At 43.0% G+C, this 23,457-nt stretch overlaps 1 protein-coding gene across 1 annotated transcript in view; it reads left to right on the forward strand.

The window, feature by feature from the left end:
- megf11 (multiple EGF-like-domains 11) overlaps window positions 1–22,861 on the forward strand; it is a 112,532-nt gene extending 89,671 nt beyond the window's left edge. The window contains exons 15-26 of the mRNA XM_080761247.1: window positions 3,135–3,281; window positions 4,643–4,777; window positions 9,342–9,470; window positions 10,048–10,176; window positions 12,372–12,500; window positions 12,801–12,929; window positions 13,913–14,149; window positions 15,166–15,335; window positions 16,231–16,294; window positions 19,310–19,354; window positions 20,761–20,970; window positions 21,279–22,861. Coding sequence (XP_080617373.1) covers window positions 3,135–3,281; window positions 4,643–4,777; window positions 9,342–9,470; window positions 10,048–10,176; window positions 12,372–12,500; window positions 12,801–12,929; window positions 13,913–14,149; window positions 15,166–15,335; window positions 16,231–16,294; window positions 19,310–19,354; window positions 20,761–20,970; window positions 21,279–21,466 — 1,712 coding nt within the window. The 3' untranslated portion in view covers window positions 21,467–22,861. The remainder of the gene's footprint in view (window positions 1–3,134; window positions 3,282–4,642; window positions 4,778–9,341; window positions 9,471–10,047; window positions 10,177–12,371; window positions 12,501–12,800; window positions 12,930–13,912; window positions 14,150–15,165; window positions 15,336–16,230; window positions 16,295–19,309; window positions 19,355–20,760; window positions 20,971–21,278) is intronic.
- Window positions 22,862–23,457: the final 596 nt, after the last annotated feature.

Consider the following 23,457-nt stretch of genomic DNA (forward strand, 5'->3'; position numbering starts at 1 on the left):
ACAACCCGAGCTACCCTGAAAGAGAATGAGAGACGAGCTGGGGCCACTCTGGGGACTCAACCCTGTTAATCAACACTGCACTGGCAGAGAGCCCCCATCAGATAAAAAATAAATACATTTGGATTGGAGACACAGAGCCCGAAAAGATGGGCTGAACTGAAAATGTAAAAATAACGAGAGAGAGAGAGAGAGAGAGAGAGAGAGAGAGAGAGAGAGAGAGAGAGAGAGAGAGAGAGAGATTACAGACTTCTACAGATCTAACAGACATTGAATGTGCTCATAGAATGCACCTGACACGAACTTGGAAACATGCAGAGAGGCAAATGCTCAATTGAGGGTCTACTCTACAAAGAATGAAGATGTCTCGTTCAGGAAACATCATAAAACTACTAACCCGAAAGCATTGGCAGGAGCACTCAGAACTTACAATTAAAATGATACTTCACTTGGGAAAAGAAAGCTAATGTTTTGGGTTTGGTTGATTGATTGAAGTATTTATAACAGTTTGCAGAATTACAGTACATTTCAAGCACAACTCGATACAAAAACTGTTAACTATGAATGGACGACACCATAAAGCATTACACTTGTTTACAAGAGGGTCCACCATTTTCAATTCATCATAACATTTAGAGACGTAACAAATATACACTTCTATATAGCCCAAAACAGGAAATCGTCATAAAGGCGGTACAAGGGGGGGGGGGGGGGGACATATAGGGGGAAAAGGGGTGAGTGGGGTATTCAGATTTTATGGGGGCCAGTTTCGAATTTCAGCCGTCCGTAGGTGCCCTTTGTGAGCGGTTTTGAAGGAGTCAAGTGATTCACATGTCTTAATGACAGTTGGTAGGGCGTTCCACATTTTTGTGGCATAGGAGCGAAATTAATTTAGTCCCTTGTTTATGCCGAATCTGGGTTGCACATGGTTTGTTGAACTCCCTCTGGTGTTGTGGAAGTATTAAGGAAGTATTTAGACAGGTACATGGGTATCTTGGTGGTGTATCGAATCTTGTGGACCAGACCCATTGCAAGATGCTGTACAGTTTGTTTTGGGAGGTATGGAGCCTTGTTTTAAGGGCCTTTAAGGTGCTGTGGTACCAAGAGGTGCATGCATAGTCTAAGAAACCTTGTACGAGGGCTCCTGTTAGGGTCTTCAAGGTGTTTTTGTTGACCAGTGAGGAGATCCTGTATAGGAATCTTGTTCTTTGGTTGACTTTTTCTATTACGTTCGTGGCCATTTTATCACCGGAAAGATTTGCCTCCAGGATGGAACCTAGGTAGGTAATTTCATCTTTTCATCTTTTAATATTGTCACCCACTCTAACCAAGAAGCCATCTGCCTTGCTGAGATTACTATTTGATCCAAAAAGAATGGATTCAGTTTCTCCCAGGTGTAAAGATAGTTTGTTATCAGCGAGCCAGGTGGTTCACGGTGTCAAAAGCCTTTTGGAGGTCCAGCATGACCATGCCGCAGTATTTGCCAGCATCCACCTCGTGTTTGATGTGGTCACTAAAATAGAGGAGGCATGTGTCAGTGGAGTGGGATGTTCTGAAGCCGGATTGAAATTCGTACATTAATATTTTTGTGGCAAGATACTTTTATTTTTATTTTTTAAAGCGCAAATAACATGCATTTTAAAACTGCTTTTAATATTTAATAATCATATGGTCTATGTCCCTCAAAGTTATTTCTAATGGTTTGAGCCTCAATCACCACTCTGATATAACCAGGCCTTGTCATTTCTTTCTGGACTTTGAAAGCAGTTTTAGCTGCAGTACCACAATGTCCTGTGGTGGTGGGGGTGCTGATATGTAGATTATTTAATATTTGAGTCATTATAATACTGATGCTAGATAAAACCAGGCTTGTTTCCATTCCATGCCAGCTTGGAAAATCAACAATGGTGGACATTGTAAACAAAGTGGAAATGCAAATTTGGAACTCAAGACTGAAGAAGAGGAGGAATTATACAAAGTAGGGTGACATTGATGACATCACGAAATTCACGATGAGGCCAAAATCAGTCGAGCTGTTCCTGAGGGTCTAATTTGCTCCCTTTCTTGTGCAGGGGGGTAACTTTGTCCAGTTTGAAATCTTGGGGCACCTGTGTTTGATGGAGAGGTTTATTATGTGGGTGATGATTGGAGCTATAGAGATGGCCGAGTCTCTGAGAAATGTGGAGACAATATTGTCATGGCCAGTGGCCTTGTGGGGTTGAAGGGCACTCAGTCTTTTAAGTACCTCCTCAGTTGTTACCATTGTCAGCTTAAAATCTTTACAAACACCTAGATTTTTGTAGAAGGCGCCCAGAGTGGGAGGGCAGTTTGTTTTTGTTGCAATGTTTGTAAAGCAGATCATGGCCGTGAAGAGAGCAATGAGGGGGCAGGGGCTCAAACCCCAGAAAGGGGAACATGTGTGGAGCAATTTTTGTAAAATGTAAAAAAAAAAAATTAAAAAAATGATAAGGAACGGTAATAGACATATTGTAAAGGTTGTCACTTTATTAATCCCAAAATTGTTTTTTTTAAGGTTTGGACTTCATTTGGAATAATTTTTATATGGCTATGGGCTGTGGCAAGATTTATTTTTAAAAGAACGAAAAATAACTATAATAGTTAATTTTTTGGAGCGATGAACTTCAGTTCAAAATTTTGAATGAACTATGAATGGAACTAGTTCATTTTTACAATTTTGAACTGTGAACTGAACTAAAAAAAAAAAGAACTTTCCCAACACTGTAGATATGACTGTTTTGTGACAGCTGGTCTTTAGTGTTATACAGAAAATCATAAAATTATCGCTAAACCCGCATATAACCCCTTTCTTGGAGATTATGGATTTGTCCGAGGTAAGAATGAGATCAATGGTGGTTTGAGTGGAGTCACACACCCTTGTGGGTTTGGTAATTAGCTGCATGACTGACTGTGTAGTTGCCATCAGCCTATTTTCCAGGATAAAGTATGTTTTCAACATGCAAAATGCTCCTGCCTCTCTTTTCCTGAATGAGAGATCTTGTTTTCTTTTGAGAATTAAGTGCACTCATTTAATTCTGTACTACATAATTTCATCACAAACGCTGTTTGACTTCATGCCGTGTTATTGCTGATTGTTCCTCACTGCAATTTGCTCACAGGCATCCACTGTGACAACATATGCCCACAAGGATTCTGGGGGCCCAACTGTTCGGTAAGCTGCTCCTGTCAGAACGGAGGCTCCTGCTCCCCAGAAGATGGAACGTGTGTGTGCGCACCTGGTTACCGAGGAACGTCCTGCAAAAGAAGTGAGACCCACGTTATAAAAAAACCCTACTATTATATTTAAATTACTATGACCAATATCCGATTATTTGCGGGGTCATTACCGATAGGCCTATATTAAATTATTATATTATATTTATAATTAACTTTGCTGATTTTTTACTTTTGTTTTGCTGTTGAAAGTAGATGGTAAGCCCCCCTACACAGAGGCAGGCAAGAATGGCTGCTCTGCGAGTACAAAGCCATTGACTGTTATATTATTATTGCGTCAATCGATATCTGTGAAAATAATCGGGATTATTTTGAGATCGGTTTGTTACCGATATGACATTTATATAGCCAATTTTGATATGTGCGCATCTAAAAAACAATCAAAAATTATAGCAGTGGTAGCCATCTCTAGCTCACTAGTGATGTTGCACTGCTCTGTGGATTTGTTGAGAATGAGTGAGTTAACTAGCCGGGAGAAACACTCAAGCTTTTGGTAATTAAACGTCTGAGAGTAAACCCTTCATTCCCGCTATCACTTCATCACAATGTCCTTATTCCGACACCCCTTCTCGCTGCCATTTCCCGGACTCTCAGTGGGAGCCACACAAACCCTTGCCTCAGGCTCATCAGGCCCACAGAGGGCCACTCGTACTGGGAGCACAAGCCCTGGTCGCTGAGTACCGCCTCAAGTTCTCGCGGTTCTCAAGTGATAAGCTTGCTGATTGGAAGTCAATTTCACTGTGACAAACCTGTAAACATCACTTGGAGTGGAACATAAGAGCGAGGCAGTGTGTGTGTGCGTGTGCAACAGAGAGAGAGTGACCTCTAAATGTTAATTTCTACGACGACACTTTTTGTTCCCTGAAATAATTGTTAAGACAGACAATTTAGAGCGTTTGTAAGTATTGATTTATTTTATACCATTCCCCCCTCTGCTGAATAAAAAAATGTGTCTATGTAATACAGCTTGTATACAGCTTTGTATATTATGGTGTTATGGAGTATTGTAGGTGCTTCGCTTCCTGTAGCTGAGATTGTGTTAAAAAATATCTTTTGAGTATCTTGTAGTGGCTGACAGGCTTTCAGTGAAATCAGCATGCAGAATGCACAGATTGATAATAATTACAGGGTATGGACTTATGAAGGCTCTCTCTCTCTCGTTGAGAAGAATCAATAATATAAAAAGGCTTTCAGAGGCCCCTTAACTCCTTTACGGTTCCATTTCTGCCAGTGACTCAAATAAGGACTGACTTCTCTTTCTCTCACTCCCTTTGTCGCTCTCCTTGCCTTTGTCTTCTCCTGGTACTTTTTATTGATTTTGATGGGCTTGATTTTTCTCACACCCATCTCAATTCTTCTTCCCCCTCCCTCTCTCACTCTGTCCCTGTTCCAGTCTGCTCCCCTGGGTTCTACGGGCACCGATGCAGCCAGTCATGCCCGCAGTGTGTGCACAGCACCGGGCCGTGTCAACACGTCACAGGTCACTGTGAGTGCCTGTCTGGCTTCTCCGGCTCTCTGTGTAACCAAGGTGAGTAACTAAGTATACAACACCTCGGCCATGACACTACTTGACTTCCTTATTGACTTCCCATTGTACCGCCTCCAGCACCGGGACTGGCTAGCCTCTGATCTGCTCTGTCTCAGCTAGCCAGTCCCGGTGCTGGAGGCGGTACAATGGGAAGTCAATAAGGAAGTCAAGGAAGGAAGGAAGGAAGAGAGAATTTCAGAGCGGCCAAAACGGCTTCTGCACCAAATGAAAATTCTCTGACGTTTCGGTTGTCTCCTATAGCCAATTTATGCTTCTTTTGAAACATCTCACCACCACCACCAGGCCGCAGCACGGCTTCAACGGAGGTTATGTACAGCTGCGTACATTACCCGACCAGAACAGTGTCTATCTCACTCTGCTTTACAGGATTCTTTTAAACCATTTCTATCTAATTTAACCAGATGGCATGGTGCCAATATTTTGCACTTGCTAGAGATCAAAGAACTGTTTGAACTGACTCAATTTCTCTTTTTTGAACCGTCAAAGTGTGTTTTAGGCCGTCAAAGTGACAATAGTGTAGTGATGACCTACTTAGCATTCAGCTACAGCCTACATCTGAAAGTATTTTATGGACACAGGGGAGGCACATTTGTGTTTCAATTTCACACAACATAAAATAATATAGACACAGCTTTATAGTTACTGTTACCATGCTGCTACTGTCTTACTATTTAATGACTACATAGTGATATCTATATGCCCAAAAGCTGTGTGTGTGTGTGTGTGTGTGTGTGTGTGTGTGTGAGTGTGAGTGTGAGTGTGAGTGTGTGTGTGTGTGTGTGTGTGACACTCAATGGTCATCCAGTAATGAAGAGGAGCTGCCACTGTGTCTTGCCCTACTGAAGGAAGTCGAAGTGTAGATATTACTTCTCCTAATAATTTACCAGTCTGTCTTTATAAATAACCAGGAAGGCAGCGGGGATATTTTGAATTCTCTTTCATTCTCTTTGAGAAATGTCTTATGAATAAAAGTTTAATAGGTTAGCTAAAGGAAGAGGGAAAGAGAAAAAAGAGAGCCGGCGCTAATTTGTCCAGATCATAATGAATGGAGAGCAGGCAGCAAGAGGGTCTCGCGGGACAAAGGTGGCCAGCGTGTGCACACATTCACTACCTCTTCTGGATGAGCCACGCTGGTATCCTACCCTTAATGAACACCTGCACAAAGGGTCTTCAAAGAACTCAAGACAAGGCGAAAGCCTATGTAGAAATGTCATCATTAAAATCACCTCATATAAAGAGTCAGACTGCTTCACAGCCACTAAGATGTGCTCTGCAGGCCTGTGTATGTGTCAATGGACCTTTAGTCTACACTAGGGCTTTAAGCAACTAGTTGACTATTCAACTAGTCGACTAGTAAATCCACTAGTTGACCTTGTCGGTACTAGTGGTTCTACTAGTTTTTTCCTTTTTGTAGGCCTCAATGTACAATATTTAAAAAAAATAAGTTAGTTAAACAACTAGTCGACCTGTAAACTAGGCAACTAGCCCACTAGTAAAAATCACTAGAAGTGAAAGCCCTAGTCTACACACAGACTGTTGTCAGGTGAAACCTGACTAGTGAAAGCTCATGAAATGTAAACGACAAGATCGACTCCATAGTCATACTGACGTGGTGACGCTTCTATAGCCAATGGGACGACAAGCAACGGCAAAGCTGCCTCTAGCCAATGGGAAGGGGAGAGGTAAATATCCCTGGCAGCCACGCAGGCTGCGGAGTCTTGCAGACACACAGTGCAGCTCAACGGAGCGGAGAAGCATGCTCACACTCACAGGGTGACGGGGAAGAAAGATACTACAGTTATTTGACACGTTTGCAATGTTCACATGTCACTCGATATAAGTACGTATATAACTTAAAACCAAACGCGGCTGAAACAGCGCAGCCAATGCAAAGCCACAACAAAACACAGTCGTTGAACCACACACAGAACGTCGGCAACGGACGCAAACAACGGCCACAAGGTTGTGACACAGAAACATACATGTTACTAAAATAATAATCATGCTAAAATGGGGGGGAAGACACAACAGAGACAGCGCTTCTTTCACCTGACAAATATCACTATATGTGATAATCTCTTGTTTGTTTTTTTCAGTTGTTTGTTGGGATGGTTGAGGTGCTATTATAGTGCCGTTGCTGCCTTAAAGAGAACCTGCTAAACCCCAGTATGATTCTCTACTGATCCTCTAGATTAGTTTATGGTTCTACATACAAACATTTGACAAATGTAGGTCCTATATAGCAGGGGTTCTCAACCTGTGGCTCGCGACCTCTCGTGGGTCACCAAATGGTTACCAGATTATATTCTGAATGTGTAAAAAAAAACCTGAATGACAGGAAAATGGAAATTAAGATCCATGAATCCATCCATACACCTTCAACTTGGGTGTTAATATGATTGATTGATTGATTGATTGATTATTTATTTTCGTGTCATGCACACCTTGTGCCCAACCCTCATGGGTTTATAAGACACCATTTCACATTTGCAATTACAGCATGTTTTACAATACATAATTTATGCATTTTATAGCATGTAATACATCAGTACAGGTTTTTCTTCAGTCGAGGCAACAGGAACAATAGGCTTTGTACTGAAAATTTTAATTAAGGATATTGACAGCTACTGTAACATTTCAATATATATTATTTGTATTAAAATAATTATACACTGGTCTATGTACATGGTCTATTTTAGGGATGCACTGATGTATCTGCCACATATCGGTATAGCCAATATTTGCCGTTATCGACGGTCAGTATCAGTATCGGCCAATAAAACTGACATTAACCAATATTTATCTGTTGTTGATAAGCATACATTTTGCATTGGCTTGTTGGTGTGTTGGTTATCTGCAGCCTACCAAGCTGTAGATTCTGAAGTATTTGTTTCCCTGGCACAAAAGGGGGAAATAAAAACAAACAAAAATAATTAAACATATATCGGTATATCAGTATCGGCTATCGGCTATTTAAATTGGTAATTTAAACATCTGCATCGGCCAAAAATTTCCATATCGGTGCAGCGTATCCCTAGTCTATTTTGATTCAGTGGCACAGCAGTTATTGTGTTGGGGTACTTAAATACCCCAATAGGTATACCTAGACATCGCAAGGCATGGCCAAAGAATTTCCGGGGGTACCGAGTCAAAATCGTTGAGAACCCCTGCACTAGATCACATTATAAATATTCAATGCTCTGGAAGCCTCTCTATTGTAAAAGGTTACTAATGATAGGGGGGGGGGGGGGGGTTCAGATGGGTCTGAATTTTCCCCGCACTATTGGGGGATGACTGGTCTATCAGTCTATGTATTTATTTATTTTTCCAGACCGGCGCTGGTCTGGCACCGGTCCCATTTTGTTGCGCAATCATCGTTGTGTATTGGCTGCATGCTTGCCTCTCGCTGCAAGGTGTCAGACAAGCTAATACACAACAATCATCGTTCTTTGCATGCTGGCTGTAGGTGTGAGATTACTGCAGCGCAATATATGGGGGAACAAAGTTATTTCCCTGTTAGTTAGCCGAGAGAGAGAGCATGCACGCATAAAACACATGAAACCTCTGTGGAAGCAATGGTGTGATGATCATCATGGATTACTTTACTTATTCATTGAGGTGAAAACATGCGATTTAATGGCATTCCATTAAATAATCCTTGTCCTAGGAACAAAACAAACATTAAATCCCATTAACAATAAAGAGAATTTAATGTTTGTTTTGATACCATTTGTTTTACATCATCATTACATCATCCTCGATGTTGTAAGATGATAAAAGCGCCCCTCACTTCACACGGGTGTGAAGTTGATGGTTGATTGTTGAGGCTGAGGGGTGCCTGCCCCACAGGTCTTTAGTTCAATGTTTGTTGAGGCTGAGGGGTGCCTGCCCCACAGGTCTTTAGTTCAATGTTTGTTGAGGCTGAGGGGTGCCAGCCCCACAGGTCTTTAGTTCAATGTTTGTTTTGTAAACACCATTGGCAATGAATGGAAAATCTCATAATTATTGTCTCTTTATTGTTAATGCCGTTTAATGTTTGTGTTTGCACCATTTGTTTTACAACACCATTACATCACCTAATCAACATGAGTTAGCTTATTATAATTTAATTATGGACGTAATGAGGGACAATATGACGTAATTTTCCCTTCCCTGAAGTGAGGGGCGCTAATCTATTTATAATTTATAAATATATTAGCGCCTCTCACTTCACAAAGGTGTGATTTTTAACCTGTGAAGAGCTCTGTGTATATATATAATTTGTTATCTAATAGGCCTATGTTAATTATTTATTCTGACTTATATAGGCCTATTGTCCAACTTTACCGATTGATGGATTGGTTTATTGTCCTTTCGGACATTCATTTTTGTGCCTACAGTATATGACAATCGACACTGACAGTTACAATAGGAACTTGAACAAGAACCCCACATGTGTTTCTGTCCTGCACACTTGCTAGTCTGTGCATGTGCTGCTAGTCAGAGATCACATGCAGATGAGTAGCTCTACATAATGGACTATCTCCTCTCTGTGTATTCTCAGTGTGTCCAAGTGGAAGGTACGGGCAGGGCTGCAGTGAGACCTGCATGTGCACCAACAACGGCACCTGCAACCCCATCGATGGCTCCTGTCAGTGTTTCCCGGGTTGGATAGGAGAGGACTGCTCTCAGGGTAACGTTGATGCACTCCTCATTGTCATTCACCCTTGTCTCTGCTGATGATCTGCCTCTCCTCCGTCTCCATCTCCCCTCTCTAGCCTCTCTTACACATTTACTTTCATGCACATGTCATTTTCATCCCCCTGAACTGCCCACAACCCCCCCGGCTGATGTAAATCACACAGCTTTACAGAAATAATTATTGTTGAGACATTCTGCCGAGGTGCGGCACGATTTAGCGGGCTGAATGGCTGAGATTAGACACACAGCTTTGTGTCATTAAGCCGTGGGAAATTGATACATGGTGGTCCATTCCATTAAGCACTTAGAGGAAGAAAAGCAAAACTCTTAATTAGACTCATATTATATTGGTCTACCAATCATTATTTAGAATAGTTTCGGGTGCACTGGACACCAGTAGCATACTATACTATGTAAAGCATGCGTGTGGTGGAACAATACATTTGTGAAAATGTCCTCTGTGTTATTGTGTTGTTATGATGTGTGTGTCATCCATAAGGCATGCTCAAGTGTGTGTGTGTGTGTGTGTGTGTGTGTGTGTGTGTGTGTGTGTGTGTGTGTGCGTGCAGCCTGTCCCTCAGGGCAGTGGGGTCCTGATTGCCTCAACTCGTGCAGCTGTCACAATGGAGCCCAGTGTAGTGCCTATGATGGGGAGTGCAGGTGCAGCCCCGGCTGGACCGGCCTCTACTGCACACAGCGTGAGTCTCCCCCCAGTCGTGTTGAATTTGGACAGAACATTTCGATTTTATCTTTTGAATAGTTTTCATTTAGTTTTAATCCCATTTTAGTCACCTGGAGTGTTTTAGTGGGGTTTTTTTTTTAAAGAGCAGTACAGACCAGTATAAATTGCACATTTCCTAAACAGAAAAGTATTTAGTGCATTTCCCAAGTTTTCCCCCCCTTTTCCTCTCCCTCCTCCCCAGTCCCATGTCATCCTTTCCTCAAGTGACTACATCTCCAATGTCTCTGTAGTTCTCACTTTCTTCAGATGCATTACGGACGGTGTCATAACAGGGGCATGCTCACTGATATCATTACTTCAGAAGGAACACTTCAAAGGAGAGAAAAAGTAGAAAAAAGGCAAAAAGACAAGAAAAGAAAAGGAGAAACCACGACAAAAAAAAGAAGTATTTACAATATTGCTGAGTGGAACAAAAACAAGACAGTTTTGGACTGCGACCAAAACAGGAGGAAGCAGGCATTGAGTTGAGACCAGTGCGATCACACAAAGTCTGCTCTCAGTGGGGCAATATTATCCAGTTAGAATTAGTCTATTCTAGTTCTTAGGAGATATGTTAATTTTTCCATTTTGAAAATATCCAGGACTATCCTGTGCCACTCAAGATTTTAGTCGACTAAATCTTCAGTTGATTTATTCGACATGTTTTTTTTTTTTGCTTGCCTTGATGCCAACGTAATGGCTGATTTTACACTTTACTGAAAATAGCAGAGCTATTTGACTTGACATGTCTTTTACTTATACTGGATCTCTTGTCCACTATAGTCCCTTCCTAACATTTTAGTCTAGTTTCTATTTGTTGACGAAATTGTCAATACATTTACTCTTAGTTTTAGTCATCATAGCTTAGTTTTCATTTAGGTTTCGTCAGTGAAATTCTTCATCATATTATCAACAAAATCAACACATCTCACCAACAGACACACAGTGCCATCTGCTGGCATCCCTGCAGTACTGCACTAGGTGACACCATTCTCTCCATCATCAAAAGAAAGACAAACAATCCAGAAAGACAACCTGGATGGTTTAATATGTGTTTGATGAGTGCAAAAAGTGTCAAAGAATATCTACCGGTACTCTCTTAGACCGGCAGCTACTGTATCTCTGTATGGTGCTTTTTACTTGAGGCATTCAGTCATTCATCCAGGAATGCAGTGGGTCAACCCCATTGCTCTGCTGATATGAATAGTATTACTTCTCCCAGTGGTTTTCAACCAGTGGTCCAGGGACCACCAGTGGTCCTTGAAGGGATTCCAGGTGGATTCCAGGTGGATTCCAGGTGGATTCCAGGTGGTCCCCAGCTTATAATGCATTACAAAGGTGACCTTAATATATAGTGTTATTTTATTTAGTTATTATTTAGTTTTGATCAACGTTTGCCTGTTATCTCAAGACAAAATCTTATCCAATGACAACAAAATATTCTTAAGTTTTGTGTTTGAGAGGCTCAATCGTCAAATGGTGATCTGTGGCTCAAATGCCGAATAAATAATGGACCTTGACATGAAAAGGGTTGAAAACCTTTGACTTATCCCATCAAAGGCTTGCTATGCTCTTTGTGATGCTGCACTAGTGTTGTCTCTGTTGTTTAGTTGTGTGTTTTCTCCACTGTACACATTAAAGTCCTGCATTACATTTATTCTGAGACCGTACGTACCAATGGAATCAAAGGGACCTGTTGGATCCATTTCCACTTGTTCCATTTCTACACTTTCAGATGTCTGGTCTTGTGTTTACATTTTTTGTTCATATCCTACTTCTTTGTGTGAAATTGAAAATGTAATTAACATTGAGTCATAAAAAAGAGTTACAAATGGATACATTGAGGCTGGGGATTTCACTGCGTATTAATCTTAAAGTGTCACCCGATGCCTTGTCATCGGGAGCATGAGATTTGTGGCCGAATAAAGCTCAGTTCCTATTCATAAATGACTGTTTATTCCCAATAACGTGGCCTCGTCATTTCATATTTCCTTTCCTTCATTGTTTACCTCCTCTTTGTTCCCGAACCCCCAACCCCTGGCTGTCCCAGGCTGTCCCGCAGGGTTTTAACCCTGTTTACCTCCTCTTTGTTCCCGAACCCCCAACCCCAGGCTGTCCCGCAGGGTTTTAACCCTGTTTACCTCCTCTTTGTTCCCGAACCCCCAACCCCAGGCTGTCCCGCAGGGTTCTACGGCAAGGACTGCTCTGACGTGTGTCGCTGTCAGAACGGCGCCGACTGTGACCACATCATTGGCCAGTGTTCCTGCCGAACGGGATTCATTGGGTCTAGTTGTGAGCAGAGTGAGTACTGCAAGTGTGTGTGTGTGTGTGTGTGTGTGTGTGTGTGTGTGTGTGTGTGTGTGTGTGTGTGTGTGTGTGTGTGTGTGTGTGTGTGTGTGTGTGTGTGTGTGTGTGTGTGTGTGTGTGTGTGTGTGTGTGTGTGTGTGTGTGTGTGTGTGTGTGTGTGTGTGTGTGCGCGCGCGCGTGTGCGCAAGTGCGTGTGCATGCACTCGCTAATGTGTACCACTTCGTGCGTGCGTGCACTCGCTAATGTTAATTAGTGAATTAGCTAATTAATATCTTCCTCTATCCTGTGTGCAGAGTGTCCTGCGGGTACATATGGTTATGGGTGCCAGCTGTTATGCGAGTGCATGAACAATGCTACCTGTGACTATGTAACTGGTACATGCTACTGCAGCCCAGGATACAAAGGCATCCGCTGTGATCAAGGTGAGTGGCTATCTGTAAACATAAGTACATACTGTATGTAACCATATAACTTAACTAATGTAACTAATGGTCACTTGGCCACTAGCTAAGTCTTCAATGTTCAGCACATTGCCTGTTAATTGCCTGCTCAACAGCCGTATGGAACCATTAAAAGACTACAATCCTATCAAGTCCGCCACCTTATACTGCGCATAAGCCTGGCAGATAATGAGTTAAAAAAAACATGACTATTGGAACTCTCTCCTTACTCCCGACATGTACACTTAAGTCTCTCCAAATTATCCAGAATGCAGCAGCATGCTTGGTCTTCAACCAGCAAAAAAGAATCACATGTCTGTCTCCCCCCTCCTCCGCTCCCTCCAATGGCTCCCAGTTACAAAACACTGATGTTGGCCTACAAAGCAAAGGTATGGTACCCCATATCTTCAAAGCCTGATCCAACCTTATATTATAACCCCTCAGCAGCACCACACCTCAAACAATGGCTCAACACACTCAACACCAGGAGTGCCACACTTTTTTGACGTGTTCCCAAGTCAAGTATCTACACAGTAAAATCCTCAGTGTTAATTTGTAACATGTTGGTTGCATTGGTTGGTTACACTTGTACACAATGTAGTTGTGTTCAACGTAGGTTCAGGAGTAGAGACCACCCTCTGCTTATCACGGCCACTCCCTGTTCTCAATCGCTTCCATATCTACCACAGCTCCCGAGACTTCGCCCCCACCTTGGGTTCCTCATCCCATTCCACATTCATCTCATTTTGTTTCAATAAACTGTCAAACTTAAGTGGAGGTGTGGTGTCTTACTAGTGAACCACCTGAACCCTAGAATCCCCCTACGAGCTCACACGTGACCTTGTAGATCGGCTTATGTTTGGCAAAGAGATGTGGTGGTCTGTAGAGTGACAAAAGAGCTCATCACCAATTACCGTTGCAACTCGGGCGTGTTTTACTAAGTACAGAGGGTGTGTTTCCTGTAGCAGCTCTGATGATGGAGGAGCTGAACCCGTACACCAAGATCAACCCGGCGCGCGGCTCTGAGCGCCAGTCGGCGGGGGCCGTAATGGGCATCATCTTCCTCCTCCTCATCGTCATGGCCATGCTCAGTCTGTTTGTGTGGTACAGACAGAGGCAGAGGGACAAAGGCCACGACATGCAGCCCAGCGTGTCCTACTCACAAGAGATGCACATCACCAACACGGACTACTCCCTCTCTGGTGAGATGTCCACTGGCATTTACACAACACTTTATTGCCATTATGGCCCCTTTTCCACCTTTGGTTCTAGAACTGGTTCCATTCTAGATTCTTGGAACTTTGGTGCTTTCACGGAGCCGTCTGCCATTTTTCTTTTTAGTTCCAGTGCCAAACAAACTTTTAGGGTTTTGAACTAAATTCATTATTCAGTGGAAACACTTTGAACTGGTTCAATATTAGGTGGGAAAAAGGAACGGAACCAGTTCAACGCTGGTGGAAAAGGTTAAAAGTGCAGGCACATCAAGAGGACGTATTGACTGAGCTTGCTAAAGTATCTGTGCATGATTGTACCCATTGTCCAGGTCACAAACCAAAATACTGCATTGTATCCCATGGAGGACATTTTCATCGTATTTAACCACAAGAGGGTGCCGGACTAACACCAGACTTCTAATGCTTTTTATATGTATTGGGCTTTTTCTATTGTTTCCCCTCATCAAATAGTATCAACCAAAAGAACAAATGTGTCCAGAATAATCTATTAATATATTTCGCAATATGTCAACACTAAATATCAGCAGCCTTGACGTTTTTTTACGCCAGCATATTAACATAGTAACATCAAACACACAAAGAAAAGTAATCCACATGAATACCTACGGCATTTATATCTGAACGCAGCTCATTGACTGTTACTATAAAACAGTGCAGAACAAATACCTCTCTTCATTATTCTTTTACAACCTCAATTACACCCACACAACCTGAACTTTGAACATTCAGTGGATTGTCTGTGGTCTGGGGTTTTCTCTGTGTTCTGAAGCCTTTTTAGCGGCAATGAAAACAGGCAACAGGCCTCAACAATCATATATGGGATTTGTGGACTCTTACATCACAGTCCACAGGACAATCAGAGCACTTGTTTGAGCCAGAAAACCCCAGACCACAGAAAATGTACAAAATGTTAAAAATAAGATAAATGACTAAAACTTTATTTTTGTAATTTTTATGTCACAATCCTTTTAAAACCCCCACAGAATGTGGCAGTACAGTGGCGATGCGACCCAGCACCATTGAAGTGGTATCTCAGAGTCAGAACACCAGCAGCAGTGCTCAGTGTTTCTCCAACCCCAGCTATCACACCGTGGCCCAGTGCAACGTCACCCCCAGCATCTCCAGCAGCCTGGACGGCACTCTGACCCTCAAAGTACGTCCACTTCTTCTAATAACTATTATTCTGACAGAGAATTCTCCAGTAAAACATACCACACAACAAGCAGTGGTGGAAAAAGTACTGAAATGTTTTACTTAAAGGACCACTTCACCACTTTTCAACCTATCTTCATATAATAGGTCCTCACTAATAATCATGAAAAAATGGCACGATTTTTTTCTACTCAGTCTGTGTCTCATAGGACGGCTGTGGGCAGTTTAGAAACCGTCTTCCAGTTTCATCATTATTAGGCAGATGTTTTTTTTAAACAAGATTTTTTTACAAAAATATTTCGATTTTCATTATCGTGAGAACGATGGCTTCCATTTTCGCATTGCAACTTTTCAGGACTAGAAAGCCTGCAGTTTCTAGTAGCTTGTATTCCCCATCGATGATGTCACTGGAAGACGGTTTCTGAACTGCCCACAGCCCTCCTATGAGACACAGACCGAGTAGAAAATAATTGCACAATTTTTTTCATGATTATTAGTGAGGACCTATTATATGAAGATAGGTTGAAAAGTGGTGAAGTGGTCCTTTAAGTATAGAAGTATTAAAACTGCAATGTAGAACTATTCCGTTACAAGTAAAAGTTCGGAAATCAAATTGTACTTGAGTAAAAGTAGAAAAGTATTGGCATAAAATGTACTCGCTATGCAGAATGTCCCGTTTCAAGTATTCAAATGTATAAAGATCTTTTGAAAATAGCTGAAATGTATAGGGCTGAAGTGGTTAATGTATGTTTTGTAATAATAATCAAAGTAACTAATAAGTAAAGTTTTCAAATGAATGTAGTGGAGTAAAAGTAAAATAAATACTTTAAGAAAAACGAAAAATCTAAAAAAATGAAAATGAATGTCATGAAACCTTTAACGTTCCTCTCCAACAGTCAAGCACCCTGAAGAGCAGAAATGGCTCAGAATGGAGAGCCTACTGCAATCTGAACGACCTTGGTAAGTATGTATATAGGCTACCCTCTTGGACTCACTCACCATGAGGCTGCCCTCTTTGACTCACTCACCATGGCACATATATTCACATAATCTGTGGACTTTATTTACGACACCCAAATGTTTTGTCATTGACACGGTCGTGCCAACTAAGGACCATAAATGAGCCTTTAACAAATTGTCACAGTTAATTTCATATTGATTCATTGATCAGCACTTACCGGTATTGTACTGTATGTGTCCATGTCAAATTTCACCTAGGGTCTATCCTAAAAGTCTGTCCTATCCAGACCTGTGGGAAGTATTTTGCATAGTTTGTATACTTCTACTCCACTACAATTATTTGACAGCTTTCACATACCTGCTGACATTGCCTTTCCTCTGGCTTTCACTTTCATGATAGCCTTTGCTCTGATTTTGATAAGTTGTTGTGTGCGCAAGTGCGTGAGTGTGTGTGCGCGCACGAGTGTGTGTGTGTGTGTCTGCGCGCGTGCACGCAGGGGAGGATTATCCAACGGGCCTGTTGGGCCCAGGCCCAGGGGCCTCTGAGTTGCTGTCACACGGAGGCTCAAGCTTAGGGGCCCCCAAAAAGTGCAAAGTTAAATAGTTAATAACAGTTATAAACTTTGAACTTTTTTCCAGTAAGCTTATCATGGCAATAAAATAAGCCCAAATGTCCTGAACCAGTGGTTTTCAACTGATTGTGAATGAGGGACTGCCACCCTGACTTAGAATCAACCTGGGGACCTGTTGTGTTGTGTGGGGATATGGGCTAAGATTAGTGCTTTTGTATCACTTGCTATTTATATACATATATATATACATGCTATAAAATGCATAAATTATGTATTGTAAAACATGCTGTAATTGCAAATGTGAAATGGTGTCTTATAAACCCATGAGGGTTGGGCACAAGGTGTGCATGACACGAAAATAAATAAACAATCAATCAATCAATCAATCTATGCATCCCATGTGTATACAACATCCCACTGTGTCTCAACTCTCAACCAATGGTCCATTGACTAAGAATTTCCTAATAATAATGACTCATCCAGACATTCTGGTGAACCAAGTTCCAAGAACTTCTCCCATATCTTATAGAATACTGCAGGTTTCTTCCTAATTGCATATGTTAGTTTCTCATGTGCCAAACTGGTTGTTAAGTTCCTCAGCCAAAAGCCGATCGTAGGGGCATTGACATTCTTCCAACATAGCGCAATGTGGCCAGTAGCCCATGTAAGGGATAGGGGATACATAAAAAAAATAAAAAAAATCTTCTCCCTGTGACATGGCCCCCTCAGTGGTTGTGGCCCCAAGCGACCGCTTGGTTCGCCTATGCCTAGAACGGGCCCTGTGGGTCATGACCGAAAGAATAAGGTCGTGAATACAAGTGGCCGAAATGAGTTGTCTTTGACGGGTGGCTGGCATAGTAACTAAAAAAACATTGCATGGATGCACCTGGGACCTATCCTCAGTGATGTATCCTGAAGTCAACAGGGTTTCGGGTCTCTCAACATCATACCCCTCACTCAGGCAACCCAGCCGGGAGTGATCAAGTCCCGACTTACGTCCCAGTAGCTACCCTCAATCAGTCCCAGAAATACCAGGAGCACACAATCCGTTGGAACTACTCCAGAACTACTCTGCCAGGGCTGGGAGGTACACTAGGGACTAGGCACATGGAGGGACTAGGCTCTGTGGGTTGTCTCGTGGCCGGGCCCCTCCTACGTCTCACCAGGTCCACTCCTGCTCTCACCAGGAGTAGAGCGAGGACCTGTGCGATAGGGTGAGAAGTTCAGTCACACGAGAGAGACTCGGAGTAGAACCGCTGCTCCTTCGCCTCGTCTCGGAATCCCCCAGGAGGAAGTCACTAATGTTGCTCTCGAGAAGTCTGATGCACTCTGCTGGAGCTGTTGCCCCCGCGACCCGACTACGGATAAGCGGTTGAAAATGGATGGATGGATGGGACCACATGCAATACCTCCACGGACGACCTGTTGAAAACCCCTGTCCTAAACCATCATATGATACATGTTACTGCAAGTGTTTAAACCCACAGTTTATCCATAAGGCTTCCAGAGGGAGGTCTCCAAAAACAAGGGGGGCTTTGCATGTTGGTGGCCCAGGGGTCCTTTATCTCTAGATCCGCCTATGCGTGCACGACTGCACGTGTCCATATGTACATGCGTGCGTATGTGTGCATAAGTGAAGGTGGGTCACCCTGAGCTCATTAGTGCTCACTCACTGCCTCCTGTGGCCCATGCCTCTGTCTGGGCCAACTTTTAAAGCAAGATTATGGATAGCATGCTATATTTTTGTGCTACAGTATATTGACACAGTAAGCCCATTGGATTTAATGACTATAAAAAGGTTTTCACCTACAATAGGGCATAGAGTATTTTAATGGAGGCAATAAGCAACTCGAGAACAAACAAAAAACCTATGTTGGCGTGTTGATAACAGTATCAGTATGTCCAAGACACCCAGCCATGTAAATCAACCTGAGTTCCCAGCCAGACTTATGTGGTGGTGGTATTATTTATTTTATTGTGTGAGTTACATCTGGTAGCGTCATTGCAACCTTCTATACAACAGGAACATTTGATTAAATATTTTTTGTAGACCACATATGGCGACTGCTCCTGTCACACTGTGATATTTTTGTTGTTGAACTCTGATCATATTGATTGATTGATTGATTGAAACCTTTATTTATTCTCGAAAAGAGCATTGAGGTTCACCCTCATTTGCAATGCTGCTGAGATTACACACACAAAATCGATGGATAAATAAAACAAATTACAAATAAGGCATATAGATATAAAACACAAAGCAACGGAAAGTGTATGATGACCACCACATCTGCATCTGTACACATAAGCAGACAGGAATGTGCAAATGAAAGATCTGAAGATTTGCAGATATTTCTAAGAAACCTTCTGAAAACCTGACATTTCCCATATTCCACAGAGAATGCACACAGACACACAACATGACCGCTGTTCTTTGTTACAGATGTTCAACAAGAGGACATACAGACACAGAGAGGCACCAGGAAAGGTAAACACGTTATTATTTATTTATTTGTTTGACCTATATTTAACCAGGAGAAAATCCTGTTGAGATTAACAAATCTCTTTTCCAATGGAGCTCCAGGACACCACAGGCATAATTTGTACGTGTGGGTGTGTGTCTGCGTGTGTACGTGTGGGTGTGTGTCTGCGTGTACGTGTGGGTGTGTGTCTGCGTGTACGTGTGGGTGTGTGTCTGCGTGTACGTGTGGGTGTGTGTCTGCGTGTGTACGTGTGGGTGTGTGTCTGCGTGTACGTGTGGGTGTGTGTCTGCGTGTGTACGTGTGGGTGTGTGTCTGCGTGTGTACGTGCTGCCTGTGTCCCTCTATCCATGTGGTGTCCTGTTGCTGCTTTGCCTTTGTGCATCCCTACAGTACCTCATCAAGAACAGCCAATATCTTTTTTTCTCTCCCCCCGGTCGCTATTAGTTCCCTCAAAGATTTCTTCCCCTGAACCAGTATCCCATGTCCTAACCCCCTGTGATTTATGTGAAAACTGTCTGCGCTTTGGACTCCATCATGGTGGGCCGACGTTTTGTTCCAGTGTTAATTACCCACTACGGCTCAGTGTCCAATATGTCATTTTCAGTCTCCTGCACAGACTGGGGTAGGGGTTATAGGGAGTACACCAGAGTAGCTCTGCTGCCATCTGTAATGAGGCTTCTTATCACACTAATGAGCATGTTGCACTCTCACCTCTCCCTGTTCTGGCCAACATTACTCAGGGGTGGTGGTGGCTCAGGGGTAGAGTGGTCGGTTGGGAACAGCAAGGTTCCCAGTTCGAACCCGGGCTCCCCCACAGTTAGTGTCGAAGTGTCCTTGAGCAAGACGCTGAACCCCCAAATTGCTCCCGATGAGCAGGTTGGTGCCTTGCATGGTTTCCTTCATCATCGGTGTGCGAATGTGTGAGTGAATGGGTGAATGTAAAGCACAATCTATGTAAAGTGCCTTGGATAAAGGTGCTATATAAATGCACCATTTACCATTTATTACTCACGTGTCCCTACACACAGTGCACAGTAAGTATTCTCAATCTCAACACCAGTGTTTCTCAACCTGGGGTCTGTATTTGAGGCAGAACTTGGCCATGCGTCACCCATTCCGTTTTATGTGACGGTGACTAGATGAAACTATCCTGTCACGTCGCCTGCTGAAAAGGACAGATGAGATGATTTATGATTCCAAGCCTATCGGTATGCAGCTCTACCGGTGCAGACTCAGCAGAAGCGAACATCGCATCACTTGGCACAGACCCCTGCTCGGATGGCACCCCATGGGGCTCAAGTCCGCTTCTGACAGCGTGCCTGCCTTGTTTTAAAGGGTCAACCTATTACTAGTTGGGAATGAGGGGCTACCGTGAAAAGCAACATGACGCTCGTCCTGTGCTTGTTAACAGATTACATCAAGAACTCCATGTGCAGCAACAGCTTGTGCTCCCTGAATGGCGAGAACCCCTATGCCACCATCAGAGACCCACCGGGTGTGTCCTGCACCAAGCACACAGAGAACAGCTATGTTGAGATGAAGTCCCCCTCCCACCGCGAGGTGCCCTTTGGGGGCACCGCCAGCCTTTTGGGCAACGCCACAAGAACTATCTATGACGACGGTGAGTGCAGGTTCTCTCCCCAGTGGCATGGAGAACTTAACTCAACTCAGAAAGATGCTTATGTTCCCCTGGGTTCCTGCACCCCACTGGGATTCTTTACCAAAGCTTATGTTCCCCTGGGTTCCTGCACCCCACTGGGATTCTTTACCAAAGCTGTAAGCCTCTTTAGCCGTAATCGCAGGAAATGTGTCGATGCTTCCTTTAACCCTATATCTGCATGCTACTCCCCTGCTTCAGAACGGACTGACACCCCCTTCTCTCCCTCTTTTCTCTATCCTGAACCGATCCCCTGCCCACCCTCCCTGTAGAGCCGGCAGTGAGCGTTCTACAGGGACCCAACGGAATGGCCACCGGCTTCTCCCAGAGTCCCTACGACCTTCCCCGCAGCAGCCACATTCCCAGCCACTACGACATACTGCCCATGCGCCACAGCCCTACGCACACCCCACCACCACCACCACCACCACCCCCAGAGAGTCCCAGCTCCTTGCTCTAGAGGTCCGCTGTCCGACTGTGCTGGCCCTGACAAAGTGTCGGTAAATCAGGCCAGGTTCAGCAGCCAACTTTCAGCCGATGGCCCTCCCTCCGTCTCCGCGCATATCGAACCAGATGCCAGGGATGTGGAGATAGATGGAGAGCCGCAGCTTGTCTGGACCCGGTTCTCCGTCCTGACTTGTATCATTTTAAACACTCCTTCTGTTGGCTGAGAAGGATGGAGGGAAGGAAAGACAGAGGAAGGGACAGCCTCCAGGTCTGCACACTCCAGTGACCCACTCATCCATTTTATTATCTCGTAGAACCGATCACTGAAACGGCTCCACAGCCTTTTCAGGGACCCTGAAGATGGATTGTGTTCAGGGCAGGCTGTATGGACTGGATGAATAGATTATATCCAGCAAGGGAGCCTTGCTCACCTATTTTTAGCCCTTGTTATAGACAAGCTTATCATTCAAGGGCAATCAAGTGTTCATACAGTAATATATCCCCTCAACAGAGAAGCAGGTTTCTTCACACGCAGGTGGGTACAGTATGGCAGACAGATTCACGACATATAGCAGAGTTTATGGTTTGGGATGGTGTGTTAATTGTCCAAACTTATGAAGCATGGATAACAATATTGAGATATTGGTCATTGTTTAAAATGATCACAGAGCTAATACTAACTTGAACCCTGTCTATACACTACAGGACTGTTATTTATTTTGTAAATGAGGGTGGTGAACCTGCATTCACCAGAATTTCCAAATCATTCAGTCACACGTGTGGGTCTCATGTTAGGATCCGTCCCACAGTGAAGTAATCTGTGTGTTGCTTTCTAAATGATGTGAAGGCATTCTTATCAGTTGTTTCCGAACGTACATATTTGAAATTGTGGGTGTTATGAAGGGATTGCTTTAGACTTTGTTTAGGTATTTATAATGCAATTTGCATTTATTTATTTATATTAAGTGATGGTGAATTTTGTTAATGTGACACTAAAGTATAAAGAAAAGACAAGCATGATCAGATTATGGATACCCAATGATGTAGATAACACAATTTATCTTGTGAGATGATCAGTGTAATTTGTGCAGTTTCTCAAGTTAAATGGTTTTCTCTTTCTCTCTCCCCCACCCCACAAACTTCCTGTCTTTCTGTAAATTTGCAAATTGCAAATAAATATTATCTTACTGATTCAAGAGCCACAAATACCCTGTGCAGTAATCACAATGGGAACCATGTGTAAATATTCTGTGTAAAATGTTATACGTTTTTATGAGGCTACATAACTTTTTACTACTCTATTGAATTAAATCTATTCATTCACTATGTGAATTCCATCTCAACCTCTGTAGAAGCAATAACATGCTGACAATCGATGGCCGGAGACAGTGTTATATAGTATTTGACATTATGCCATCTTAGACCAGTGTGGTGACTGTTGATCATGTGTTCACGTGTCTGCTTCTTTTCGCCCTCTGGAGGTGTTTCTAGTTGCCGTCATTTCAATGCTGCTTGATGTTTTTGTATATATAAATTGAAGATTAAAAGCCTATGCTGCCATCAAAAAGGCTGTGTCAGTCAGGCATTTATGTCCTACAGTTTCTTGCTTCTCTAATCTGCAGTAGCAAATTAGGCTTGTAGAGGGACTACTCCTATTATTCTGTATTCCAACCAGCACATAATTGCAGGCTCTGTAAAGAATAGCCAACGGTGCAAATCCAGGACAGGCTGCAACAGTATGTTGAGCGTGGATCAGCATAGCCCGTAACCCCTGACACCGTATGATTTGATGAAACAAAATGGGTGAAGCACTGAAATTAACTATCAACTGGCTCTGTTAAATAATGTACAGGTTATGTTGTGCATAAACTGCTAGGCCATCGTAATCAAAACCCAAATAGTTGAATACACAAAAGCTATGGTGTCGTACTTCTGGTTTACCGGAACGGGGTTCAACTCCCTGCAGTGCCCTGCTCAATGTGTTGTATTTACCGGAAAAATTGA

This window comes from Protomyctophum bolini (assembly GCF_963924005.1).
Source record: "Protomyctophum bolini genome assembly, chromosome: 4".
Lineage (NCBI taxonomy): Eukaryota > Metazoa > Chordata > Actinopteri > Myctophiformes > Myctophidae > Protomyctophum > Protomyctophum bolini.